The 24,178-nt window shown below is 38.2% G+C and overlaps 1 protein-coding gene across 1 annotated transcript in view; it reads left to right on the plus strand.

The window, feature by feature from the left end:
• Positions 1 to 24,178, plus strand: part of LOC309714195 (cadherin-12-like) — a 101,015-nt gene that overhangs the window by 45,715 nt on the left and 31,122 nt on the right. Inside the window, exons 3-6 of the mRNA XM_082546455.1 lie at positions 5,796 to 6,090; positions 10,324 to 10,443; positions 12,596 to 12,763; positions 15,173 to 15,360. Of these exons, the coding sequence (XP_082402581.1) occupies positions 5,796 to 6,090; positions 10,324 to 10,443; positions 12,596 to 12,763; positions 15,173 to 15,360 (771 nt within the window). The remainder of the gene's footprint in view (positions 1 to 5,795; positions 6,091 to 10,323; positions 10,444 to 12,595; positions 12,764 to 15,172; positions 15,361 to 24,178) is intronic.

A 24,178-nucleotide genomic window follows, 5' to 3' on the forward strand; every position in this document is an offset into this window, starting at 1 on the left:
AGCTGTTTTTTTTTCCCCAAAAATGACCTCCAACAAGAAAGCCTAATTTCTGCTGTTGAATACCAAGGAAATGTAAACTTTAACAAATTATGTCAAATTGCAAAACGCTTAGCTGTGTCTCCAACAAAATATTTGTAACTTTGCCCTGCTTCACTTCAGCAGCATCAGGTAATGTTCATATGTTGATTCATGGTTTTCTTCTGTTTTTGATTTCCTGTGGAACATGTTTAAGTTGGTTATCTGCCATAAAAAGCCAGGCCAGCAAAATTTTCTTCATGGTTTTCCGTATTTGATCCTCAGTTGCTTTAACACAAAGGCATCTGCTGTGATGCTAACACCTCTGATGAAGTCTCACAAGTGTCAACTTTGTTTTTATACATGGATATAAAAATCTGAATATGTCTGATCATTCATACACTAATGAATGATCAGTATTATGATATTTCTGACTGTCTGAGTCAAAATTGAATCGAATTGGGATCTTGTGAATCTGAATCGGATCAGTTATAGAAATCAGTGACGATACCCAGCCCTAGCATTCACTCGTACGTCAGATCATTGCATTCAGGTGTTCCAGTCACCTTAATGGGCACAGGTAATATAAAGGACTTAGGCATGCAGAGAGCTTCTAAAAACCTTTTCGAAAGAATGGATCACTCTCAGGAGCTCAGTGAATTCCACTGTGGTATTGTAATAGGATGACACCTGTATAGCAAGTCCAGCCCTAAAATTTCATCACTGCTAAATATTTCACAGTCAACTGTTATTGGTGTTATTATAAAGTTGAAGCGATTGGGAACAGTCGTGAATGTACGTCACATGCATCACCAACACTAACAAAAAAGTGTCAGATACAGTGGTGTAAAGCATGATGCCACTTGACTCTAGAGCAGCATTCTCTGATATACCATATCACTGGCAATCTGATGTCAGTGGTCTCGGTTTGGCGATGCCAGGAAAATAGTGCGTGTCTGACTCCAATGTGCCAAGTATACTTTTGGTAAAGGGGAGATTATTGTGTGGGGTTGTTTTTGCAGGAGTTGGGCTCGACCCCTTAGTTCCAGTGAAAGGAACTGTTAATGCTGCAGCTTAACAAGACAGTTTGGATAATTTCATGCTCCCAGCAGTTTGGTGATGGCCTCTTCCTGTTCCTAAGCAGTCCTAAAACAAGTTTCAGACTAGCTGCCTGAGATTATACCCTTGGTTTGAACTTATAATGGTGAAATGAGTTGCGCGATTTCTAATATACACAGGGCTGATGTGGTGATAGTTATAGGAAAACTGAAAGAATGCAGAATGCCATGGAGACATGGCCATGGAATAATATAAAACTTCCAAAGCAAATATAAACAGAGCAGATGTTACAGCAATCATGTAGTTTAAGGAAAAGCACAATCAAAACACAATCTCTACCAAGGATAGGGCAATAAAATCTTTAGTTAAGCTCACAGTGTATACGAAAACCCTCTTGCGGAAAACATTTAAGTGAAGAATTCCCTCCGCAATTTTGAAATATGTATTTCAAGCCCTCGCTGTTCACTATTAATTTAATTTCATCTTCCCACAGTTGGAAATCTACTGTAGTACAAGTGATTTCATAAACCGTTTGAATAGATTTTGAATGTTTACAAGATTGCAAAACAGGACACAAGGTGAAAGATGCATGAACCATAGTTACACAAAACCCTTATTCATCTTGTACTCTTCTTGATGCTCTGATACTGTCCAACTAAAACACCAGGTACTAGAATACACAGTGTTTTATTAAAGACCAGCAAACTCTGAAGCACAAATTCCTGGGGAGCACTGGAGGGCAACAACACTTAAACCATACTGCTGTCAGTCAAAAGATCCACAAGAAATGGCTGCCTTTCATTTGGCTCAACAAAATACAATTCTCCACATAAGAGTGCGTATATCCACAAAGGACTGTGTTTATACCCCAGGCCCTAGGGTATCTGAATGTAGTTTAACCCGCAGACATGGTACTGTGTTACATATAGCATCAGAAAATGATAAATAACTGTAATCATTACTGCTCCAAAAAGTGCTGCCCAGATTTTGTGATGAAGACAGTTTAATTAGAGAGGGAGCTCTCTGCCCAGCTGATTTTACAAGAGCCTGATGCATCCTACAACAGCGGAGACAAGAAGCAGGGAACTGCAGCCAGCAACATCATGGCAGGTTTACTAAATGATGAAATGCACAGCCAAGCACAATGGCCAAAGTAAGAGCACAATGGCTTAAACCAAAGTAGAATATAAACAAAGGAAAATAAAACAGCCCAATTATACTTTATAAAGACAGAAAACATATCAGGAAGCCTATTGCATCTAGGTGCATAGGTGCATCTGCACCTATTGCCTTTGCATCCTTAAGCAAAGCCATCACAGAATTTCCCACATGGATTCTATGTTTTACAAATCAATAATCCGAACAGAGAAAAAGTAAACCACATCTTTTTTCATAGCCACTGAAACCAAAACCCTTCTGTCTTTTCTTGATTTTTATAATTACTGATTCACATTTTACATTTTTGAGACATGGCATGACTCAAAATGATGGGGGAAAAAAAAAGAATCATAACAACTCAAACTATTTCATCAACTTCTCTGCTGCAATAAATAAATGTCAATTGGATATCTGAAAAAGCTGAACAGATGGGCCAAAACCATGACGCACATGCTGCACAAGCCTGCACACATGCTAGCAGGAAACAAACAAAATTCAAGTGTACATGAAACAAATCTCACAGAAGCTATAAGCAGGACATCAGCCAGGCATAATGGCACAGCAGCCTATAGCCCAACATCACAGCAAAAAGTAAAATAGATGATTATAGATAATAAATAAGAATGTTCCTCTTAAATGTTTTAGGTCAGACGCAAAAAGAAAGGAAGCAAGAAATCAGACAAAAAAACAGTAATGATTTAAATTAATTAATTAATTTTGGACTTGAGAAACCTGGTGAAATAATTGACATACACTGGCAGTCAATACGTCGTTATATATTATGCATCACCCAGCCCTTGCACTCATACACATACACAGGCAAAAGTAAAACTGCAGCGAGCCTGAGATTGACAAATGGCACAGAGGCACAATGGCACCCAGAAATGGAGAAAATGACAAATGGAGTCACTGAATCATATGCTATATTTTGTAATCACAGTGTTTTCTTTAATGTGGTATTTAATACGATATTTTCATCAAACCCAGAACTCCTCGGGTCTTTGCAGTCCTCATGAGCTCATGTTACTCCATTTAGCAGCAAAGCATTGTAACATTAAGCAAAACTATTCCTGGTTTCTGATGGCATAGGTGTGTGTGTAAGTGTGTGAGTGTGCTTTTCTTTTTAAGCTGCTAATTACTTGGCATTTTGCACATTAAGTTCTATTGACTTCATCCACAACATCTTCCAGTTACCGTCTATCATTCCATCCATCCAACCATCCTGTTAACCAGTTCAAGATCGCTGGGGACTGGACGCTTTCCCAGGTAGGGAACACCCAGGACAGGTCACCAGTCTGTTGCCTGGCCAGTTCAAAATTTATTTTTTAATTTTTTAATTCTGTGTGGTTGCTTTGTCTGTCCCTGTAGTTCCCAAAGCGAGGCTCCTTCCTTATCAACATATCTTCCAAACTAGAAGTTTCCACCCTCAACCCCGTGTCATTGCCCATTGGGTTGAGTGCAGGCACTCATCCTCACATGAAATGAAGATGCATTGTTAAAGTTTTAAAAATGAGTTTTTCTGTACACTTACAGTGCTGCCCTGTAGGCGGATAGCAACAAAAGAAATACCCCAAAGCCTTTTACAATGTTAATTTGAGACACATGAAAAATCACAATTAATTATCATTAAAATTAAGAGACCCTCTGGGATAAATGAAACTGCTCAACCATTCAAGCATGATTGGAAAGAAGTTTTCAGTTGCAAATACTGACACTATTGTTTCATTGTAAGCACTTGCAACAAGTTTTCATTTTATTCTGTTTAGTTTTAATACTTTATGACAGGCACGTTACGACATCCCTTTCTTTCAAGGACTGAATTCTCTTCATGTGGAGACACTTGATCCACTGGTTTCTCTTCATTATAAGACCAACATGTCCCTCGGCAAGAGGGCCTTCAGCCAATAAATGTTACCATCTTTTGCTTTAACTCACATGTCAGTTAGTGGTTAAATCGACATAAGATGGTAGTTTTAAATTAACAGTAGTACATAAGGGTATAATATAAGCACAGCACATCTGCATATAGGAAACCAAGTAAAAAGGTACTTTTTAATTATTTAACGTTGGTTGTGGCCCACATTCTGCTACATCATGATATATACTGTTACGATGTTACAGTACATGCCAATCATAAGTTAGAATCACCTTATATTACTAACTAAGGATAAATGCAAACACATTTTAATGTTACAATATCTAGTTTGTGCCTGAGGATCATACTTTTATCATTATTACTTTATGTATATTAGACAATAATAATACTTTTTGCATTTTTTTTGGTCATTGCAGAAAATATTATGTGGTTTTGCTGCCATCCAATAGGGGTCATGTACTAACTCTAATTTTCATTCATTTCTGTAGAAATAAATAATGCACCACGGGTGATAACATTATAATGCCAGGCTATGCTTGCGTGAGCTTGGGAATTTGCTCTGAATCTCAAATTACTTCTAGTGTGTTTGTGCACATGTCTGTGTGTCTTGGGTTGTTTTGAACCATAATCTACAAAGAATTCATGGCCTCATCCCACATTTACTCTTGGCTCTATGCCGGGCATTGCCATGAAAATTCACTGGAATTATCTATGTGCAAAAAGGTTAATATTTACAGGCTGAAGAAAGGCTAATTTAATCGAGAGAAATGTGAGTGTTAGAGTGTGGATCTATCCACGTGTTAGGTAGTGCCATTGTAAGAGGGTGATTACAGGAATCAGTTCACAGGTTTAAAAACAACCAGAAATGTAGCAACCTCTACTCAGATCCCTTTTTTGATAGAATAAAAATGAAAAAGATGTTTTGCCCCAAGCCACAAGTAGTTAGCTGGCTATGGAAATTCCATACCTTAGCAAGCAAAAATCCATAATCATATATGGTGATGATCACATTGCATTACAGCCTTTAAATATTTAAAAGGCTTTGAATTGTATGAATGAGCGCTGCAGTGAGGAAAACATAACTGTGTCAATAGGCTTTCGAACACCAGCCCAGAACTTGTTTGTCTTGTACAAAGAGAGCTGCCACTGTCCTGGGTTTATATACAAAGAGGTTCTCTTGCTGGAGCTGTGATACTGTGAAACTGTGCTGACTCCTCTGGTTACAAGACTTTTAAGGTGAAGGTTGAAAACGAGTATTTACTTCAAGGATTTATAGTTTGAACTTTGCTACTTGGAAGAAAAAACAGAAAAAGAAAAAGAAACCCTCACATCTCCTGTTTTATATAAGAGAAAATTTTTTCGTCATTCATGATTAGGAATTGATCCACGATGTTGAAGAGTTATCACTGCAGCGTAATTGCACAGAGAGAATACATTATTTATGAGCGACTTAGCCTCATTAATCTGTGAAATGTTCTGAAAGCACGATCATTTTATTTTTCTCATGACTTAGTGTTTTGCAGATCTGTGCAGAGAAATGAATTTGCTCTTTGATGCGCAGTCAGTTTCCTTGGCTGTCTTTGTGAAATAGTCTTCCTTGACAGCCCTTCCCCGGCGCATTCAATGAATCATTATATGTGCCAATGTTTGCACTCAACCTGTCGTTTTTTTCTGCTTTGTCTTGCAGCTACACACTGACCTCGATAAGGGGGACAGTGCAGTGAAGTACACTCTCTCAGGAGAAGGGGCTGGCTCCATTTTCACAATTGACCAAACAACGGGGGACATCCATGCCTTAAGAAGTCTTGATAGGGAGGAGAAGCCTTACTACACCCTGCGCGCCCAGGCTGTTGACATCAACACCAATAGGCCCCTGGAACCTGAATCAGAATTTGTAATCAAGGTCCAAGATATCAACGACAATGAGCCCAAGTTCCTGGAAGGACCATATACAGCCAGTGTTCCCGAGATGTCACCAGTAGGTAAGTAATCATTCAGAGTTACTTTTAAATACTTGGATCAGTATCATCATCGGCACACCGCAATTCTCAGCATTGAAAACTTTATTTTTTCCACTTTGGAAACACATAAAGTTCTCTTTCAGGCGCATCTTTACAACCACAGGGTAAGACTGCTCCCCCCAACAGATTTTGACATTTCAGAGGACCATTTATTCTTGGTGTGCCCCGAGTGAATTGCACTGCTTTGTCTTTCAACGTTATCCCCAGGGAGAACAGATCAAGGTAATTCACGGGGAAAAAGGCTCCTCTTGATGTGAACTGCAATAAAACCCTCAAAACTCCAAAATCAGCACTCTTTGGAGAATTGGTAGGAAAAACAGGAACAACGCAGCATAACCCCAGTGAACACTCCCAAATCACAGGCTGCATGGTAACTGTTTATTGTAGAATAAGAAAGCGACTTTTAAGTTTATCAAAAGAAAAACATCTGTTGTGACCATGGAAACAGTGTACAGATATGAAATTTAAACATCACCCACACACTGGATTAATGGCGTTGCTTACAAATAGCTAGTTGTTGGGCTTCTGAGGTCCAAAGAAAAGAAAGTCAAACAAGCACTGATGATTTATACTGTGACTTTCATTCTAAAGCATTAGCGAAAACTTCACTTTCCATCAAGCGACTGGATAGTACAGTTCATTTGTGAATTTAATCAGTGATTACATCTGCAACAACCCCACCCCCCACCCTGTTTGTAACACTAGCTTCCTGCTATAAGTGGAAAGTCTTAAGCGGAAACACCCCTGATGATATCATATGCAAAATGATTGGTGAAGCACCCCTGATGGTATCATCATAGTCATTTTTTCAGCCTTTGCAGAGCTCCCTCAAGATCCATAGAACACATACTCCAACTGTTTTTACAGCTTGAGTAATACTCCCTATGGTGTTATGACTAAAATGACCTTCGTGCCCATTTATTGGACTGCCCATTTAACTGATATTGGCAATGTGAATAAGCTTAACCAATATGTGACTGATTACTGTTTTAGGAGAAGGCAATATCTAAATGTATAATATTCTGTGTAAAAATAGTAAGAGTAACCTATTTCTACATTGAAGAATATGTATATGTATATTTTTTAAATAATATCTAGTCTGTATAAAGGTTTAGTTGTGTGTTGGGTGATAGAACTGTTATTCCAGGTCCCATTAAAAAGTAATGGTGAAACCAAGTTGGTACCAATTTATACAGAGGGACATTACTACCAGAAATGTCTTTGTTGAGAATTCAACTGTGTGAATTCAGCCGCAGCGGCCAGTGTAAACAACAACCCACAAGGATGCCTATACTGAGCTGCAACCATTGGATTAGCATTAAACCAAATGAAGTCATTATCAATATTTATAGCAGCAAGACTTGGGTGATCAATGGGCTCATTAACTGCTACATCTCTCTTGTTGTCTTTGTTAGCAGGGCAAAATAAAAGCTAAAAGATGCTGAGCATAAACACTGGCAGATAGAGTCAAGTAATCTATTTGCCCTCGTGGTAATAATCCTTTGTTAGCTATTAGCTTATCCATGAAGTTTTTAGAAAAAGTTAATGTGCTGAAACGACTGTACCTTACTGTGCAAAAGTCTCCTCTAATTTCTTTATATTTTACTCCCAAGGAGCCAGACCAAAGCACCTAGCCCAAGGGATGAATCACCTTTGTATCTACATACAGTATATATGAAAATGTAGCAAAGAACCAATTTTAAATTGTATCTTTAGCCAATATGTTACTTGCAGCCTGTCTCAAAAACTCATAATTTGTTCCAGCTTCATTAGTTCAATTTCTGAAAAATCCCAATTACACCAACAAGATGATTTTTAAAGAGCTAAAAACTAGGCATATCTGGGCATTGTGTGCAGTGTGTCCTTAAAAAATCTGAAGAAACTAGACAAGAGGAGAACAAAATTGTTATACCTAAAAAAAATAAATCTGTGTACTGAACAGTATCTGAAAGTCACGCCCTTAAGAAGGTCAAAATCCAGCAAAGACCTGATGAAAGACCTGAGAGATATATCTGACCCTTAAGCTGATGCATCTGCAAAGCCTCTTCAGAAAAAGTCTCAGTGGATTAAATGCTGTTGAGGTAAATGAGGAGGCTGAGGTATGCCAAATCACTGACGAAGTGGACAAAAATGGACCGTAGTGTCAATAGGTCTAATGGAGTGATGAATCTGAAATTGTTGGTTCCAGTTGTTATCCATATGTACAGAGTCAGGTACAAGAGTGTGTGTCTGCAGCCATTTGCAGGCACTTCAGCTAGCAGTATTGGGAACCTGGTCAAAATTGATTAAGTTACAAACATATAAAACTACTATCAGATTTTGATCCACCATTCAATATCATCTGGAAAGTCTCTGACTGGAAATAGCTTTATTTTTTCAGCATGGCCATGCTTACAAAAGCATTGTAAATGCAGTGAAAGCATATCTGTATAGAAGACACAGTGCTTACCAGAGCTCAGACCTCAACATTATTGAACTTTAACTTAACAGAGGACATAACAAAAGGCAGTCAACATACAAAGAAGAGCTGTCTGTGTTTCTTTGAAGACACTTGTCAGGCTTGAATGTCCTTCAAGAAGCCTGGAGAACTATTCCTGAAGACTACTTAAAGAAAGGACAAGAAAGTTTGCCTGAGAGAGTTCAGGCTGTGTTGAAGATTAAAGGTGGCGATACCAACCATTGACTTTCAAGCTCGTTAAAATCCGTTCTTGCCTTATATACTGTTTTTCCATGCACCAGAGTTCTTGACTGATGCTCACTGTATTCATTCTCTTCTTTTTTACTTCATATTTCATTTCAGTGTCATTTGACTTCCTCTACACTCTACTGAAACACATCATCGTCATTTTTTTGAATACTGACTGAAACGAATTGAATATTTAAAGTTAGATAAATACAATATATTTCCTTTTTGCAAAATGTTACCAGCAGTGACCTTTGAAGTCACTTCTTTCATCGTATTCCTACTTATGCATTTGAATTTCCATAATAATAATAATATGAGTAGAATTTATTTGACTTGTTTATAGCCCTACACCTAGGTTGGTGCCTGCTGCGTAGGCGTATGATGTGCTTAAAGTCTCTCAAACTCTCTCTGCATCTGAGCTCTTACTGAAGCGGATTTCCTCTCCTTGGATGAACAGAAAAGGTGTTAAGTGTATTATCTCATCTATTGTATACCGTGTTGTAACATGATGCAGTCCTTCTCAGGTATGTCTAATCAGGCACATGTGGAGGACTGAAACACTAATCCCTCACACCATGTTTAATTCCATTGTTACCATCTCCTCAGACTGAAAAGCCTATTTAGTATACATCAAGTTCTTTATAGAGAGCTAAAATCTTAGCAGAATTCCAAGCAACTATGTAAATACAGTCCCCGTGGTCAGCCTCTCTTGATCATACTAAGTATCCCATAAATGCTTCAGCTATATTGTGCACAGCTATCCAGACGTAGGCATGCGGTTGAGACGTGGACGTATGTGCACTGCGAGTGAAGCATCAATGTCAACCTGTCTGCAAGTCCTCCTAAACAATTGGTCCATCTGCACGAGAACCCCCAGAAATGAGTTGTGGAGTTGTCAAACAGTCATGCTGTCAAGGCATCACTTATTGTTTCCTCACACTAGAAACTTTTTATTAAATCTGTTTAATTCCAATGCATTTAATCAGGATTGTGTTAGTGAAATAGTGTTTTCACTGCCAGCTAGTTAAAAGGGATGAGCAAAACATCCAACAAGTAATTATTCTGTCCCTGTTACTGAAGGAGTTTGGAAGACTGCCATCTTAATACTATTCTTGCCATGCCCCTTTGTTTTCTTAATGGTTACACTGTATAATGAATAGTCACATAAGAGTTTTAAGAGTTTTTGATAACCAAAAACATAAAACTGCTGCTCTATTGTTAAAGAACAGCTACTTTTTAGCGATGCACAAATCAACACACACAACAAGAAAATTGAACAACTTCCCAGCACATTATTTCTCCTCTGCACTCCTCCTCATTGCTCATTGCACTCCATCAGGGGCTCTGAATGTTGCGCATTAGCTGAGGCTTTCTCGGCAGAGATTCACCATTCATTAGTGTCAGGTGAGATTGTTTAGCAAACTGATGAGGTTCAAAGAGTTTGGATCTCGGTCTAATGAAGAAAGCGATTAGATCGAGTCAATATGTCTTCTGACTCCTGTCTGCAGGGACATATGTGACGCAAGTAACAGCCACAGATGCAGATGACCCTACCTATGGAAACAGTGCCAGAGTGGTGTATAGCATCCTCCACGGGCAACCCTATTTCTCTGTTGATCCCAAAACAGGTAAAGTACTTGTGTTTTTTTTTTGTGTGTGCTGTGAACAGATTTAGAATTTAAACAAAACAATAATGCAATGTTTTGCAAATCTCAGAAACCTATATTTTATTCACAACAGAACATATAAAGCATATCAAATGTTAAACTGAAACATTTTATCATTTCATTAAAAAATATTGTCTCATTTTGAATTTAATGGCAGTAACATGACTAAAAAACTGGCTGAAAAACTAAGTGGTACTAAAAAGTTTCTATTAATTGGCAACAGGTCAGTAACATGACGGGGTATAAACGAGCTTCTAGAGAAGCAGAGTGTCTAAGAATTTAAGATCAGCAGATGTTCACCAATTTGTAAAAAAACTGCATCTACAACTTGTTGAACATTTGTAGCATAGATATAGCATTAAAAATAGTCATGATTGTGTTATGAAAATCACTTAATTATCTCATGAACACTTCCAGAAATAACTGGCTGTTATCCACGATATCCAAAAATGCAGCTTAAAGCTCTAGCACGCAAAGAAGAAGCCTTAAGTGAAGATAATCAGGAAACACTACCCAATTCTCTTGGCCAAAGTTTGTTTTAAATGCACTAAGTCAGGACGCTACCTGACCCCATTTTTTTCAGATATGTTGCTGCAATCAAATTCAAAATGAACAAATATTTTAATGAAACGGTAAAATGTCCAGTTTAAACATTTATGTTTTCTGTCTTCCACTGTGAATAAAATATGGCTTTATGTGATTTGCATTGTCCCAAGAGAATTTGGTTTTTATCAAACGTGTGAGCATGTGTGAGAATTTAACACTCGGGAAAAACAGGCCTCAGAATTAACCTTGGGGCAATAAGACCTGAGAATCTGAATTATTTATTTGAAGGTTTAAAATTGGATTATAGGATGTGCTACACTAAAACCAAACTGCTCTAACATCACACATTCACCTTGAATATGGTGAATGTCATTACTTTGTTACTGAATCTCAGGCATATAGATGCTGGCTAGCCAGTGTTGTGTGCATATAGAGGTAGGTAATTTTAACCAGTATCTATCTGTCTCTGGTGGTGAGACATTAAGAGTGTTGGTTATTTCCATCTTATTTATATGTGTGCTTTGGTCTCATGTAAAGGAAATGGCACTAAAAAGGTTGTGGAGTGGCAGCAGGGGGAGCATGGCAGATGATGGCTCTGAATCTAAAAAAAAAATCGAAATAAAAAAATAAAGAATACTGTACTTTCATACTGCCAGTACTTGCTGGTAGTAGCCCGCTGTTGGCTTGCTTTCTGGAACTGTTCAAAGCATATGAAAATAGGTTCATACATATCACACAGCCAGATATGGTGGAATCTGTTGCTGATTATGCTGCTCATCCCAGAGCTTTACAGAGCACCTACTGTGACTGTATTTCAAACTGAAGCTGGAAAAAAATCAAACTGTTAAAGCAAATGTTTGCCCTGCTGGGTCTGCAGCTATCTACAAACGCACATAAACAAGGGGAACAAACACTAGGAGGTAAAAGGTGAGCAAAGGCAGGAGGACAACAATATACATAAATCACCATGCATGTCACAGGGAGAGACACTCTCCTTCTTCCCAAAAGAAAAAGATGACAGAAGTTTAAAAAAAAATAACTATAGTCTTTGATTTGGATTCTTACATGTTAGATGTTTGCGGATCAAATGGGACATCCTCACCAGATTGAGTAGAATGAGAAAAGGAGAAAGTGTGGACCCACCTATGCTGGTTGCCTCTTTTTAGCCTGCCAACCTCCCACTGACCTAGCTATTAATCTGCAGTACAAACGCTCTCTGATCTCAGGGTCTCTGATCCTCAAGTGAATCATTATATGGCTTCACCAGAGCTCCCTATTGAATGTCAAGTGTTTCCAGTTTGTAAGATGACCTCTATTTCAGCCTTGGTCTGAGCACATATGCAGCTTCTTACACGGGAGTCAGCTGCTTAGGTGGAAATATATTGTGCTTTTTGTAGTAAATTGTGGATCTGGCATCAACTGTTTTTTTCTGAGAATTTTATGTTCACTACTCTTTTTCCCTTTGTCTCTCTATCTCTCCATCTCTGTCTCTCACTATCTGCTCTTCCTTCTCCGCTATATCTCTTCTTTATTATCTGTATTTCTCATCAATCTTGCTGTACACCAGGGGTTATAAAGACAGCCTTGCCCAATATGGACAGAGAGGTGAAGGAACAGTACCAGGTATTAATCCAGGCCAAGGACATGGGGGGCCAGCTGGGGGGACTGGCTGGGACCACCACCATCAACATCACCCTCAGCGATGTCAACGACAACCCACCCAGGTTCTCTAAAAGTGAGTGCACTTTGCAGAAAACAACGTCTTGGCTGTTATGTAGAGCAATGATGATGGAGATGACCTTATACAGGTTCACACATTTTTTTGATAATGAAATAAACACTGTGCAATTACAACGGGGCAGGAGGTATTCATCATATCTACTCTTTGTAATTGCTTTTCATTATTTGTCATTACTGCCTTACTGTCGTAAGCAGTCGTAAGCAATGGCCTGTTTGTTTTGCATGATTGCATCTACTGCTACTACTCCTGGCAAATAAACCGGGGTTGGTTTTATTTCGCTCATGGGGCATCCTTCTATATTTGGATCAGATTTGAGCATGTCGCTGATGCATCAGGGATTGAGCCAGTGTATTTAAACTCAGTATTTTACTCAGTATTTTATATAAGCTGCTAAACAGATTAATTCAATTGTAGCGTTCACCAGGTCATGTAAGAAGCCATGCAGGGGAAAAAAATCCACAATTCTGTAAAATCATTGATCTGTGAAAGCTTCTCTGCATATACTGAGCATAAATATTAAACTCTCTGCACAATGTTTTCTATTCCAAGCCAGCAACTGTATGACAGGAAAGCACAAATACTGCTCTGTATTGATGCAGACTTTTTCGGTATTTCAGGTGACACTGAATGGCCTCCTCTGAATGTAAATAGATGCAGTCAGACGGTCAAGCTCCTTTGGCTGCAAGGAAAAGCTAATATTTCCATAATGCTGTCACAGCACAGAGGTTTGGGCCAAGTATGGTGGCTCCTCTGCCCTGTCCTAAATCCTGCCTTTGTCTTCTTCTTTTTTCCATTTATATGGGGCTTGCAGGTTTAAATAATGTGCAGTGGTCATGAGTAGAAGCACTCTTTCTGTCTGATTCAGTAATATATTGCCGTATGAACCCACCACACATCTGTCTTTCCGTTGCTTGTTATTATAGATTATGTGTTTGGGAACTGTCAATCCCCTAAACCTCTGTGATGGAAAGCCAGCAGATGCCATTACTAATAGCGGTGTATAGTACCTGCATCTGGCTTAGCTGAATTAAATCATAGAAGTTTGTTAACCCAATGACAGTGCCACATAACAGCTGTTTGTTACCATCTAATAATTTATAACTTGATTTTTTTTTTCACTCTGGGGTTTACAAAAAGTTCTTGTTCTATCCTTGAAAGGACACAAACCTGAAAAGACTTTGAAATGACAGGATGTTCTTGAGAGTATTTGATTATTTATTGATTATATTTAATCACAGCTCCTGGATTCACACATATGCTGCAGCTTTCCTCTTTCAATCCTTGGATCAATATGAAGGAAAAAGCTATGATCCACAGTAAAATTGAGGAATAACAAATGAGTCCTAAGATAGTACGCTATTATTTTCTTGTGGTATTGGACAGTTGGTGGTTTGTTTTAGCATATTTATTTTTGAGAACCAAAGTAGGAATCCACTGTTATCAGAAGCACAATCACACAATTTCTTCTGCACATTTTGTTCTCTTTATTGATCCTTTCTAATCCTCAAGTTCAAGCAAGATTTTATTTGTCAAATAAAGGCTAAGCAAATAAAAAACGTGTAACTGGTCTTTGCTGCTTTTTTTTTTTTAAGTATTGATTCAGTATGATTGGAATTTGCTTATTAAAATGGCAAAGCAGTGAAGCTGGTGCAGCGGTCAGGTTCAGCTGCTGGACTCTGATTAGACGTGCTTGCTAATCCAGTCATCATGAATAATATTGCAGTGCCTTCTGACATTGCATCATTCTGAGATTTCTTAAACTTATATAGATTGCAAGGACAAAATCAGTGGTGTAATTACCCTTAGACGTTCCAGGTCCACTTTCAGTGTTCTACTGAATCGCCCACACCACCTCCTTGAAGTCACTAGGTGTAGGCACTTGATTTTTAATGCAACAGTAAAGTTTTAATTTCTCTGGCAGCAGCAGAAACTGATAGTTCAAACTGATATCCTTCTGAAATTTAGAATGAAAAAAAAAAGAGATGAATTTCTATCCACCGCCTGGTGTAAGTGATAATCAATCAACCTGCTGCTTGTTTGCTTATGGATTTCTTCCCAAATCCTCGGCAGAAATGTCTGCTGTTGGTAGTATCAAAGCCCCTGGACTCTTGTGTATGTTGGTCTTACAGGTTGAGCCAACCAATTTCAAGGAGCCGAGCAGCCTTGATGTCCAAACACGTCAAAATTGAATAATATCATGCCTATAGCTACAGGCCTGACTTCAGACAGAGAATATCAGTTGCTTTGCCTGTGGGTGGATAAGACATCCTTGGCTCGGTGAGAGAATACTTAAAGCACAGAGGATGTAAGGAGCTCTACATTTCCATTTGATGACAACAGATGATAACAAATGAGTCCTGTCTGATTTATATAAACACATTTTTGTGTTGTTGTTGTTGGCAGGTTTCTTTCACTTGAGAGTGCCTGAATCGTCTACAGTGGGCTCTGCTGTTGGGAGAATCAAAGCCCATGACCTGGACATCGGAAAAAATGCAGAAGTGGAGTACACAATTGTGCCGGGCGATGGAGGAGCCATGTTTGATATCACTACCAATGAACACAACCAGGAGGGGATCATCATTCTCAGAAAGGTAGCTTCTCAGAATTGCTAATTGATTCAAATAATGGTTGCGTGTTTTATTAATGACATTAACACACGCATTTGCTGGAAGCGTTGAGTTACCAGAAATGGGAAAAGACCGGACTGTGTCAATCTCTACGGGTCAGGCTGTTGCAGTAACCTGAGCATATTTAGTTACCAGTGTTGGTCAAGTTACTTGAAAAAAGTAATCAGTAACTAATTACTGATTACCTCTCCAAAAAAGTAATCCAGTTACTTTACTGATTACTTATTTTCAAAAGTAATTAATTACTTAGTTACTTTTTAAAAACACAATTTACAACCTGAAGAGGTGATAAAGCGATAGATCTTTCAGCCCAATTCTACTTTTTCTGCATAATCCATCATACAAAATGTAATCAAATGGAAAAGTATCTTTTTTTTACTTGTTTTATCAGTTTTAATCTTTTAACTCACAGTACAATAATATTGAATGGGTTGCATTGTTGTATTTTGTCATGTTTCTCAGGTCTTTGTCTGAATTTCTACGAACATTATTGCTAAGGATTGTCTTATTGCATTGGAGTCACACTGGGTTAAATATGTACACTTGGGTTTTAAGGGGTATTTATTATTTTCTTCTTTTTTTTGGGTTGTATGGAAGCCCCAAACGCAATTTCATTGTTCTTGACAATGACAATAAATAAATAAATACTAAAAAATACTAAAACTTTATGCATCAAGCAAAAAATTTAATTATATGCACCATTCTCTGACTTGAATAAATTAGTTTAACATTTAAACCTATTTTCTGCACATTCCAGCACATAAAATAAAATATTTATTGTGTTTACACTCAGTCTTTCAAATAGAAGCAAGTAAAACACAGCAGAAAATAAATAAAGTCAAAGACTCAGCGGTCCTTTTGCTCTATTTTCACCTGTAAAGCAGGAGTGGGGAGGCGGAGGTTTCCCCTGGTGCAGGTGTGCCGCAGCGGTGAGTGGAAGAATCCGCGAGTGAATTTCCCATTATATCCTTGTGCACTCAGTGCTTGTTTAGGGCTTTTTTTTCGCTGTAAAAAGAAGTTTTCTTCCCACGCACAACGGACGCTAATGTTTTTGTCACTTTTTATGGAATCAAACTCAAAGTAAGGTCAGTACTTCCACGCTTTAAACGCTGCACGCTCATACTCTCTCCGCACTCGATATATTATCCATTGTTGATCTGCACACAGCTGTTGTCACTAACGGCGCACTCGCTTACGTCACTGTCATGAGACATTCTCGCAAAAAAATCACGGTTTTAGTAACGCAGTAACGCAGCATTCCTATGGGAAAGTAACGGTAATCTAATTACCGTTTTTGCAATAGTAATCCCTTACTTTACTCGTTACTTGAAAAAAGTAATCAGATTACAGTAACGCGTTACAAATAACGCGTTACTGCCATCATGCATTGTTTTTTGTTATCTTTACACCCAGGATGTCCACATGGATAATATTTTTAGTAGTGTGATTATGAGTTTTGAGCACTGCAAAAGGTTTTTGTAGCATTTTTAGGCCATAGCAACAATATTCAAATAAGTGAAAATGTTCAGGTAGTCCCTCTTTATGTTATGTTGTATAATGCTGGACTAGGCAGATGCAAGGGCCACACCTGTGATCTCTCAGTTGTGAGATGTTGCTCTCTGCTTGAGTCCTTGCTGTCCATGCCTTAAAGCACAGCACGGAGACATGGCATAACTCTCTCTGAGCGCCTGTGCTATATAAAGCATTCACTCAGCACGTCAAGGCTCATTTAGTATGCCATATGTTCTTTCTGGTAAATGGATTAATACATCGAGAGCATTGTGACCCACAGCGAAAGGTCTTGGTTGCTGGCTGTTTTGAACCACAGAGCAAAAGTATCTCATTTAATACCAACTTCTTTCACCACACACAGCATTAGAGTGGCCATGATATGACTTCACAAAATGGTAAGTGGCACATAGTGATATTAGTGAAATGTATTACTCCTAGGATAAACCCACTGAGATCTGTCATCACATTTTCGAGGGGGGCCTGTAACTGCAAGAGGTGAAAAAAGGCCATTACAGCCACAGACTAAAATTAGAGAGAGAAATAGAATGGTCCAGCCAGCGCAATCACTTCTAATCTGCTAAAATGAAGCTATATTAAGACTGATTATGCAATCCATTATTACATTTAAATATGTATAGACAGTGCTGTGCAAAAGTCTTCAGCCACCTACGGGGAATGGAAATGGGGAATAAGTTCAGTGATTTATTGAAATGTGCATACATGGAGACACACTATGTTAGGGGAAAACAGAGTTTGTACAAGTCTGATTAGCTTGAAAGTACAAAGGAGTGTTAGGGCCACATTAAGAACAAAATGCAAAATGCCTTGGCACTGTCGTGCTGTGTGATACAACATACATTCTCTTTATTGCAGAAGAGTGTAACCATTGTTTCCTTGCATTTATCCATTGCCAGCCATTTTGCTTTGTACAAATCTGGCCAACTCAGAGTTTGTGTGCTTTTTTTGTTCTGAGCAGATGCAGATTTCTGCACCGTTTTTTCAACGTCCTTATAATTATCACCACATAGTATTTATGTGCTAAAAGAGGGATAATTTCCTTGTAACTGTAAGTGTAATTGATTTCACTACAGAGGGCACTTTGTATAGAGCATAACAGCTGCAGGTTTTTTTCTTAAAACCACAACAGGAATCTTCACATTTCAACTTTTTTCCTGAAATAGAATTTTGACTTTATTCTCAAAATGATTAATAATGTATATATTTTTTTCTTAATGTGGTCCTGATACTCTGTGGTATGAAAGTCAGTATTTCCCATGACCAGCTTTGAATCAGAATCAGAATACTTTCTTAATCCCTAATGAAGGAAATTATGTAATTTTGCTTTTTGCTTTTTAAGATAGTCTGAACCTGAAGTTTTCTTGTCATGGACTAGTAACTAGTTTTTGAAGGACATTCAAAGCTTTTCTTTGGATGTTGGTCATGATGATCTCACATTGCTACATTAATGTTGAGATACAGGCTCTGTGTTGGCCAATCCATGACCAAAAGCTTACCATTGTGGGGTTTTCTGTGCAGGTATAGTTCGACTGAATTGGCAGTGTGTTTAGAATCATTGCCATGCTGAAAAATCAAGGTGTTGCCAACCAGATGCTTTCCACATTGCATTACATGGTAAATTAAAACCTATGTTTGTAGTTCCATTCATTTTTCCTAGATCCATAACACCACTGGCTGAAATGCAAAACTATGACAGAATGTATCATAAATCCAACAAAACATGAGAACAAATGATGTGTTTTTGTAACAGGGAGCAAGTTACAAATTTGGCATGATTTAATTTAAGTCTTTACAAAGTTGCTTGTTATGTATAGAGACAACACTGGTTTATCCAATGAGGTGCCTCTTTTATACTTGAATATAAGTGGTAAGTGGCTTAAGAAACCAAAATAAACATTCCTCTGTAAACAGTCAGGTAGAAGTACTGAAAGCAAATGAAGAAGCAGCCAATGTCCAAAGGGAAACTTTGAAAGACCATCAGAAGTATTGCTCAAGACCACCAAAATAAAATGTGACCTGTGCTGCTACTCCAATATCCATTGCAATTTTTTGGATTTGAATAACACAAAATTAGTATACATCAATTGTCCAGTGTCTGATTTTAAAACCCTTTGAAAAAATAAGCAGAACTGTGCAGAAACATTTTTGTGTTTTTTTTTTTTTGTCATTTTTAAACAGGTTGAAAAGTTACATTTGAAATTACTTAAAACAATTTACCTCCTTTACTCTCATTTACTTTCATTCCACTTCTGTGGTGTTAGCTAGATGCTGTATAGTGATCGAGTGTATTTACATCTGCACCTTAAATACATCACAAAGATGAGAAGAAAAAAAGAGTGTGACCAGGTCTTTTCATTATTTTCTCATTGCTGAATAAGTGTCTTCGTGCCATTACTGAAAGCAACAGCCAGCTACAGGACACAGGCTGCAGGACACAAAAATGAACTCATTCAGCAATAATATGCATTAACCTGTCTATCAGATTTAAATGTTCATTAATTCAAGGTGCAGGAACGCTGTACCGGATTCTGCTGGTCCACTTTAACGCCTGAGTACACCTCATGATTCAACAGCTTGTAGAACCACCTTTAGCGGCAATAACTTGAAGTAATCATTTTTTTCTATGACTTTATCAGTCTCGTCACATCTTTGTGGAGGAATTTTGGTTCCAGCAAGGAACCAAAAGCAAGGTCCCAGCAAAGTGTTTCAATCAGGCTGAGTTCTGGACTTTGTCTTGGTCATTCCAGCACCTTGATTCTTTGCTTTTTCAGCCATTCTGTGTTATCTGTAGAGAGAAAAATCCAATTTTAGATTTAGACAAAGAGCTGTGACACAAAAAAGCAAACCTCTAAATTTCTTCAAGTCAGAATATCCTCATTAAAATCATTTATGCTCTGTTCTGTTGTGACCCTTTCTTTGTGATAAATCTGGTTAACAACGTATGTTAACACACATAAATAGACATACTGTCACTCTTACACCCACAGCAAAAGGATGATATTTCTCTTTGGACATTGAAAGCATTCAAGTCAATTGCCGTGGGTGGGTGAGTGCTGCATGGGCAGAGAAGAGTCACATTGCAGTCTCATTAAGGTTTCACCGGCCATCTCTTAAAAGGTACAGCTTTTAGAATGATGGCATGCATCACAAAAAAGTGCATTAATAGAATTTTATATAACTTTAATTACCACTGGATTGATTTTTTGCCTTCATCGGGCCATATTAATCAAAATCAAAGTCAAAGTGCCTATGTACACAGAAACACGAGCTTCCTGATGTTGATTTGTTTGCCTCTCCACTCTGTTTTGTTTTATGAAAGCATCAAGCATTACAGGCCTAACTAATACTGTGCAATATGTTGTTTTCAGCAGTGCACAAACTCATACCTTTCATTGCCATTTGGAGCCATAACACCATAAATAATAAACAGAAATGCTCACGCTTCCACAATTCTGCCATCATGCCAGTATCACTGGAACAGCTGGCAAATGTTTGGCTCACTATCTCAGAAAGTGTCATGTAACAATAGAGAACAAATAATGTGAAGGTGTAAAAGTTAAAATTACCCACACAAGAAACTACACAGATGCACTCATATGAAGTTTTTCATGCATTCTCGCTTTCTCTCTAACGCATGGACAAAGAAACATGCAGAAATATCAGCTCTCAATCACTTAGCAGCTGACACAAGTCTATTGTTACACTGATACCTTCGTATTCTTTTGCGTATTTCACTTTAGCAGGATGCAGCAGACCCCTGTGGTGAGTTTAAATGGCATTTTCTATCAGTGGTATTGAGATTCAAGAGAAAAGGGGGGAAAAAAGTGCAAAGGAAAGCTACATTTGCATGATGAAAAAGCCAGAAAATGTCAGCATTGTGGAAAAGAAGACAATATAAATGTCAGTGACTAAAGATTATGCTTAGCATGCTTTTATAGAAAACATTTAAATGTGTTGGAACATATGTAATCGATAAGCCACAACTTTTTCTGTTTTTTTGTTTCTTTTTAAATACTTATTTAACAGCAACATTTAATTTTAATTTCATTTGATGTCATTAAATTTTTCTTGTCTCGTAGTTATTTTTGGTTGTGTGTAATTGTGTATAAAAAGAGTCTTCCTTCACATGAAAAATCACTTGTAGAAGTTAAAGAAGTGGGTTTCACATTAAAACTTGCTTTCTTCACTAAAAAAAAATCACTGCTAAGGAGTTACAACAGATCCGTTTTTGTCTCTCATTTTATTCAGGGACGGAGCATTTATTTCATCTGATTGCAGAAGTATTTGAAAAAAAGGTGCAGCCAATTCTGTCTGTATTTTGTGCCTTTCAGGCTTTTTCTGATGTAAGTGTCTAAAATTTTCTTTGGGGGAATGCGAATCTGCATTTGTTTTTCTGATCTATCAGACTGAGGTATTCGTTAACTGGTACATTTTTAGTACATGCCCCAGCACACGACTACACAAAGGTGTGTGATCCTTTGATCCTCCAAAAATATGCAGCTGAGTGAGTAATTGATTCACTGCTTAGTGTAAGAGCTCCCTCAGTATGCTCTATACGTGTGTGCATGAACATGTGCAAACCAGTGTGTGTAGATCATAGGCACGCGTCTGTACACTGAAAGCGAATAGTGGATATAGTCATAGCTGTAGATCATTATATCGTGACCTTCTCATTGACAGTAATGGAAAAACAGAATGAAACAGGAGGCAATTATAATGTAAATGAAGACAGTTATTTGTTTACATCAGGCATAGCCTCGATGGATGGCAGGGATGCATCTTTCCTGCTATTGTTTTACTTCCCATGTTTGATATGCTGCCATAACAACAATGCAGCATTGTGATGTATCCCCTACAGTAGCATGGTTCTGTACAAAGCCAGCATTGAAGGGAGGCATTCTGAGCCCCTCTAACTGACCAGACCCCCCACAGGGTAATTTGCCAAACAACACGTGCTCCGTCCCATCTGGTATTACGATATTAGCAGGAGTGAGAAAGAGAAAAGAGGAAGAATGAGCATTGCCTTGGAAAGGCGTGGGAAGCAGGTAGCCAGAGATGAAGCCTTTAAGAGTTGTTCACTGTGTTCCCCAGAATACTGACCTGCCTACGGACTTGTCTTTTTTCAGGTTGATAGACTATCCCTAGAGACAGGTGTGCAAATGTGCACAGATCACCCCTCACTCTACCGTTTCCCCTCCCTCTCTGTCTTTCTTGTCGTTTTTTTTTTACTTCCCTTCCTCTCACACACATTAAAAACAGTGGGGTAGAGACAAGAGCCACATTGTGCACAGAGCAGAGTTTGGCAGACCTCAAATTAAAGACTCAGGAAGGTTGGCTATGATAAGAGGATCAGGCTGAGTGTTGGGTTCAAAGGATGATCATCTGTTTCCCAGTCTACCAATACAGGGAGAGAGGTAAAAAAGAGGCACAGAGGCATAGGGGGAATTTGTACATCCCATCTGCAAAGCATAAGATTATGGGAGACAATAGGTAAATCCACCAATGAATTCCCAAAGAGACGTACTGACAAATGTGTGCATACAGAGGGACATACTGTACATGGAAAAGCATGCAGTGGCACACAGTGTGTTCAAATATCACTATAGGTATATGGAGAAGACTCGCACACCCACACATTGAGAGATCTTGCATGATAACCTTGGGTTACGACGCTAGAATAGTTTTCAGTCAGATTGAATGCTGTTTGTCCATTTGCCTGTTTATTTGCCTTCTCCTGGGAGGGAAAAAAAGATGGCAGATATGTGTAATTGAAATGTGCGAGGCCTAAAGGAACAGCATTGTTTAATGACAGCTTGTGTGGCTCAATATTTGCTGGCTCACATTCAGGGAATCTATTTTAATACAGGACTATCTCCTCCCTGTAAAAACTGAATGCCCCCAGCGGCCACAGTGCATTGAATAAAGAGCATTTGCTGCAAACCTCTGGCACCACTTCCAAATCCATTACCACAGAGAGCGACAGTGGTCCATAAACCACTGTAGAGAAGTACAGACGACTTCAGTTGCAAGCTGCTGTATCTATAGCTTAACCATGAGTATATATAGACAACTGGGGTTGGTAAAATAATATATCTAGAACATATGTATGCAATATGCTAGGGAAAATCTGGACAGCTCAGCCAGATTTCCTGTAACCTCAGATGATAACAGCATTTCCATGCCAGTCCATCTTGCCTTACACCTACATGTATCTGGGCATCCTACTGGCAAATCTCCTTTTTTAAATAAATTTGAATTGAAATATTTTTATTTAAAAGGGGCAGTCTATATTATTGAACATATCAATGTAAATATGCCAGAGTTAGCCAAATGGCTATGTTTCATCTCCAGTGCCTGGCAGTTCAGACAAAATAAAATAAAATAAATAAATTTAACACATCATTAGATAAAACAAATATGATATGGTTCTTTGGATATTACAGTGTTTTGAGCTGCTGTTGGATATTTTGTTACAATGGTGTCATGTCTGGCATCGTTTTTGATTGGTTGTCAAGGTTTTCTATAGTTTATGTTCATGGTCTGGCTATTCCTTAGCAAGAGTGGAGTAAGTTTATTAATCAGTGGTTTGATGCTACAAGATGTTGAACTCCAATTATTCTCTGTGGCAAGCCTAACACCTTTGCGCTGAAGCTCTACAAACATGAGGGTGAAAATGGATTAACGAAATACATATTGTATAGAGATTTGTCCTCAGCTTTAATGGTCCAGTCTATTAAAAATCGGTTGCCATGGATTTTGAAGTCATCAGTTAGGATTGTTAGATTATTGTTAGTATATTTAAGTTGGTTGTCAAGGCAGTGTTGGAAGATCATTGCATAAAAAATGCACAGAAAAAGTGAAAACTTATAAACAGCACAAAGCGTAAACTAGACACTCTTTAGACAAGCTTCATCTTAAGAATACCAACTTTCAAACAAACCAAATACACAGAAAATGTGTCCACGCTGTAGGCATTTGTGCTTAAATTCTGTGCTGCATTGTGCCACATTTATAGAAACATACATGCAACAATAGCAAAAGTACACTTTACATAGAAATAAGTTTAGTGCTTACTATAAAAGAAACAATTAGTTTTACAGAGTCCGTGAACATAGGTGTCATTTGTCACTCTGTCCTTGGTGCTGAAACATCTGACAAAGAAAAAAATGGCTTGAAGGTTTCAAACTTAGCATATACTCACCAGCCACTGTGTTACCAACCACATCGCCACAATTCAGTAAATTTAGCCATG

The sequence above is a fragment of the Aulonocara stuartgranti genome, assembly GCF_965226115.1.
Source record: "Aulonocara stuartgranti genome assembly, chromosome: 9".
In the NCBI taxonomy this organism is placed as follows: domain Eukaryota; kingdom Metazoa; phylum Chordata; class Actinopteri; order Cichliformes; family Cichlidae; genus Aulonocara; species Aulonocara stuartgranti.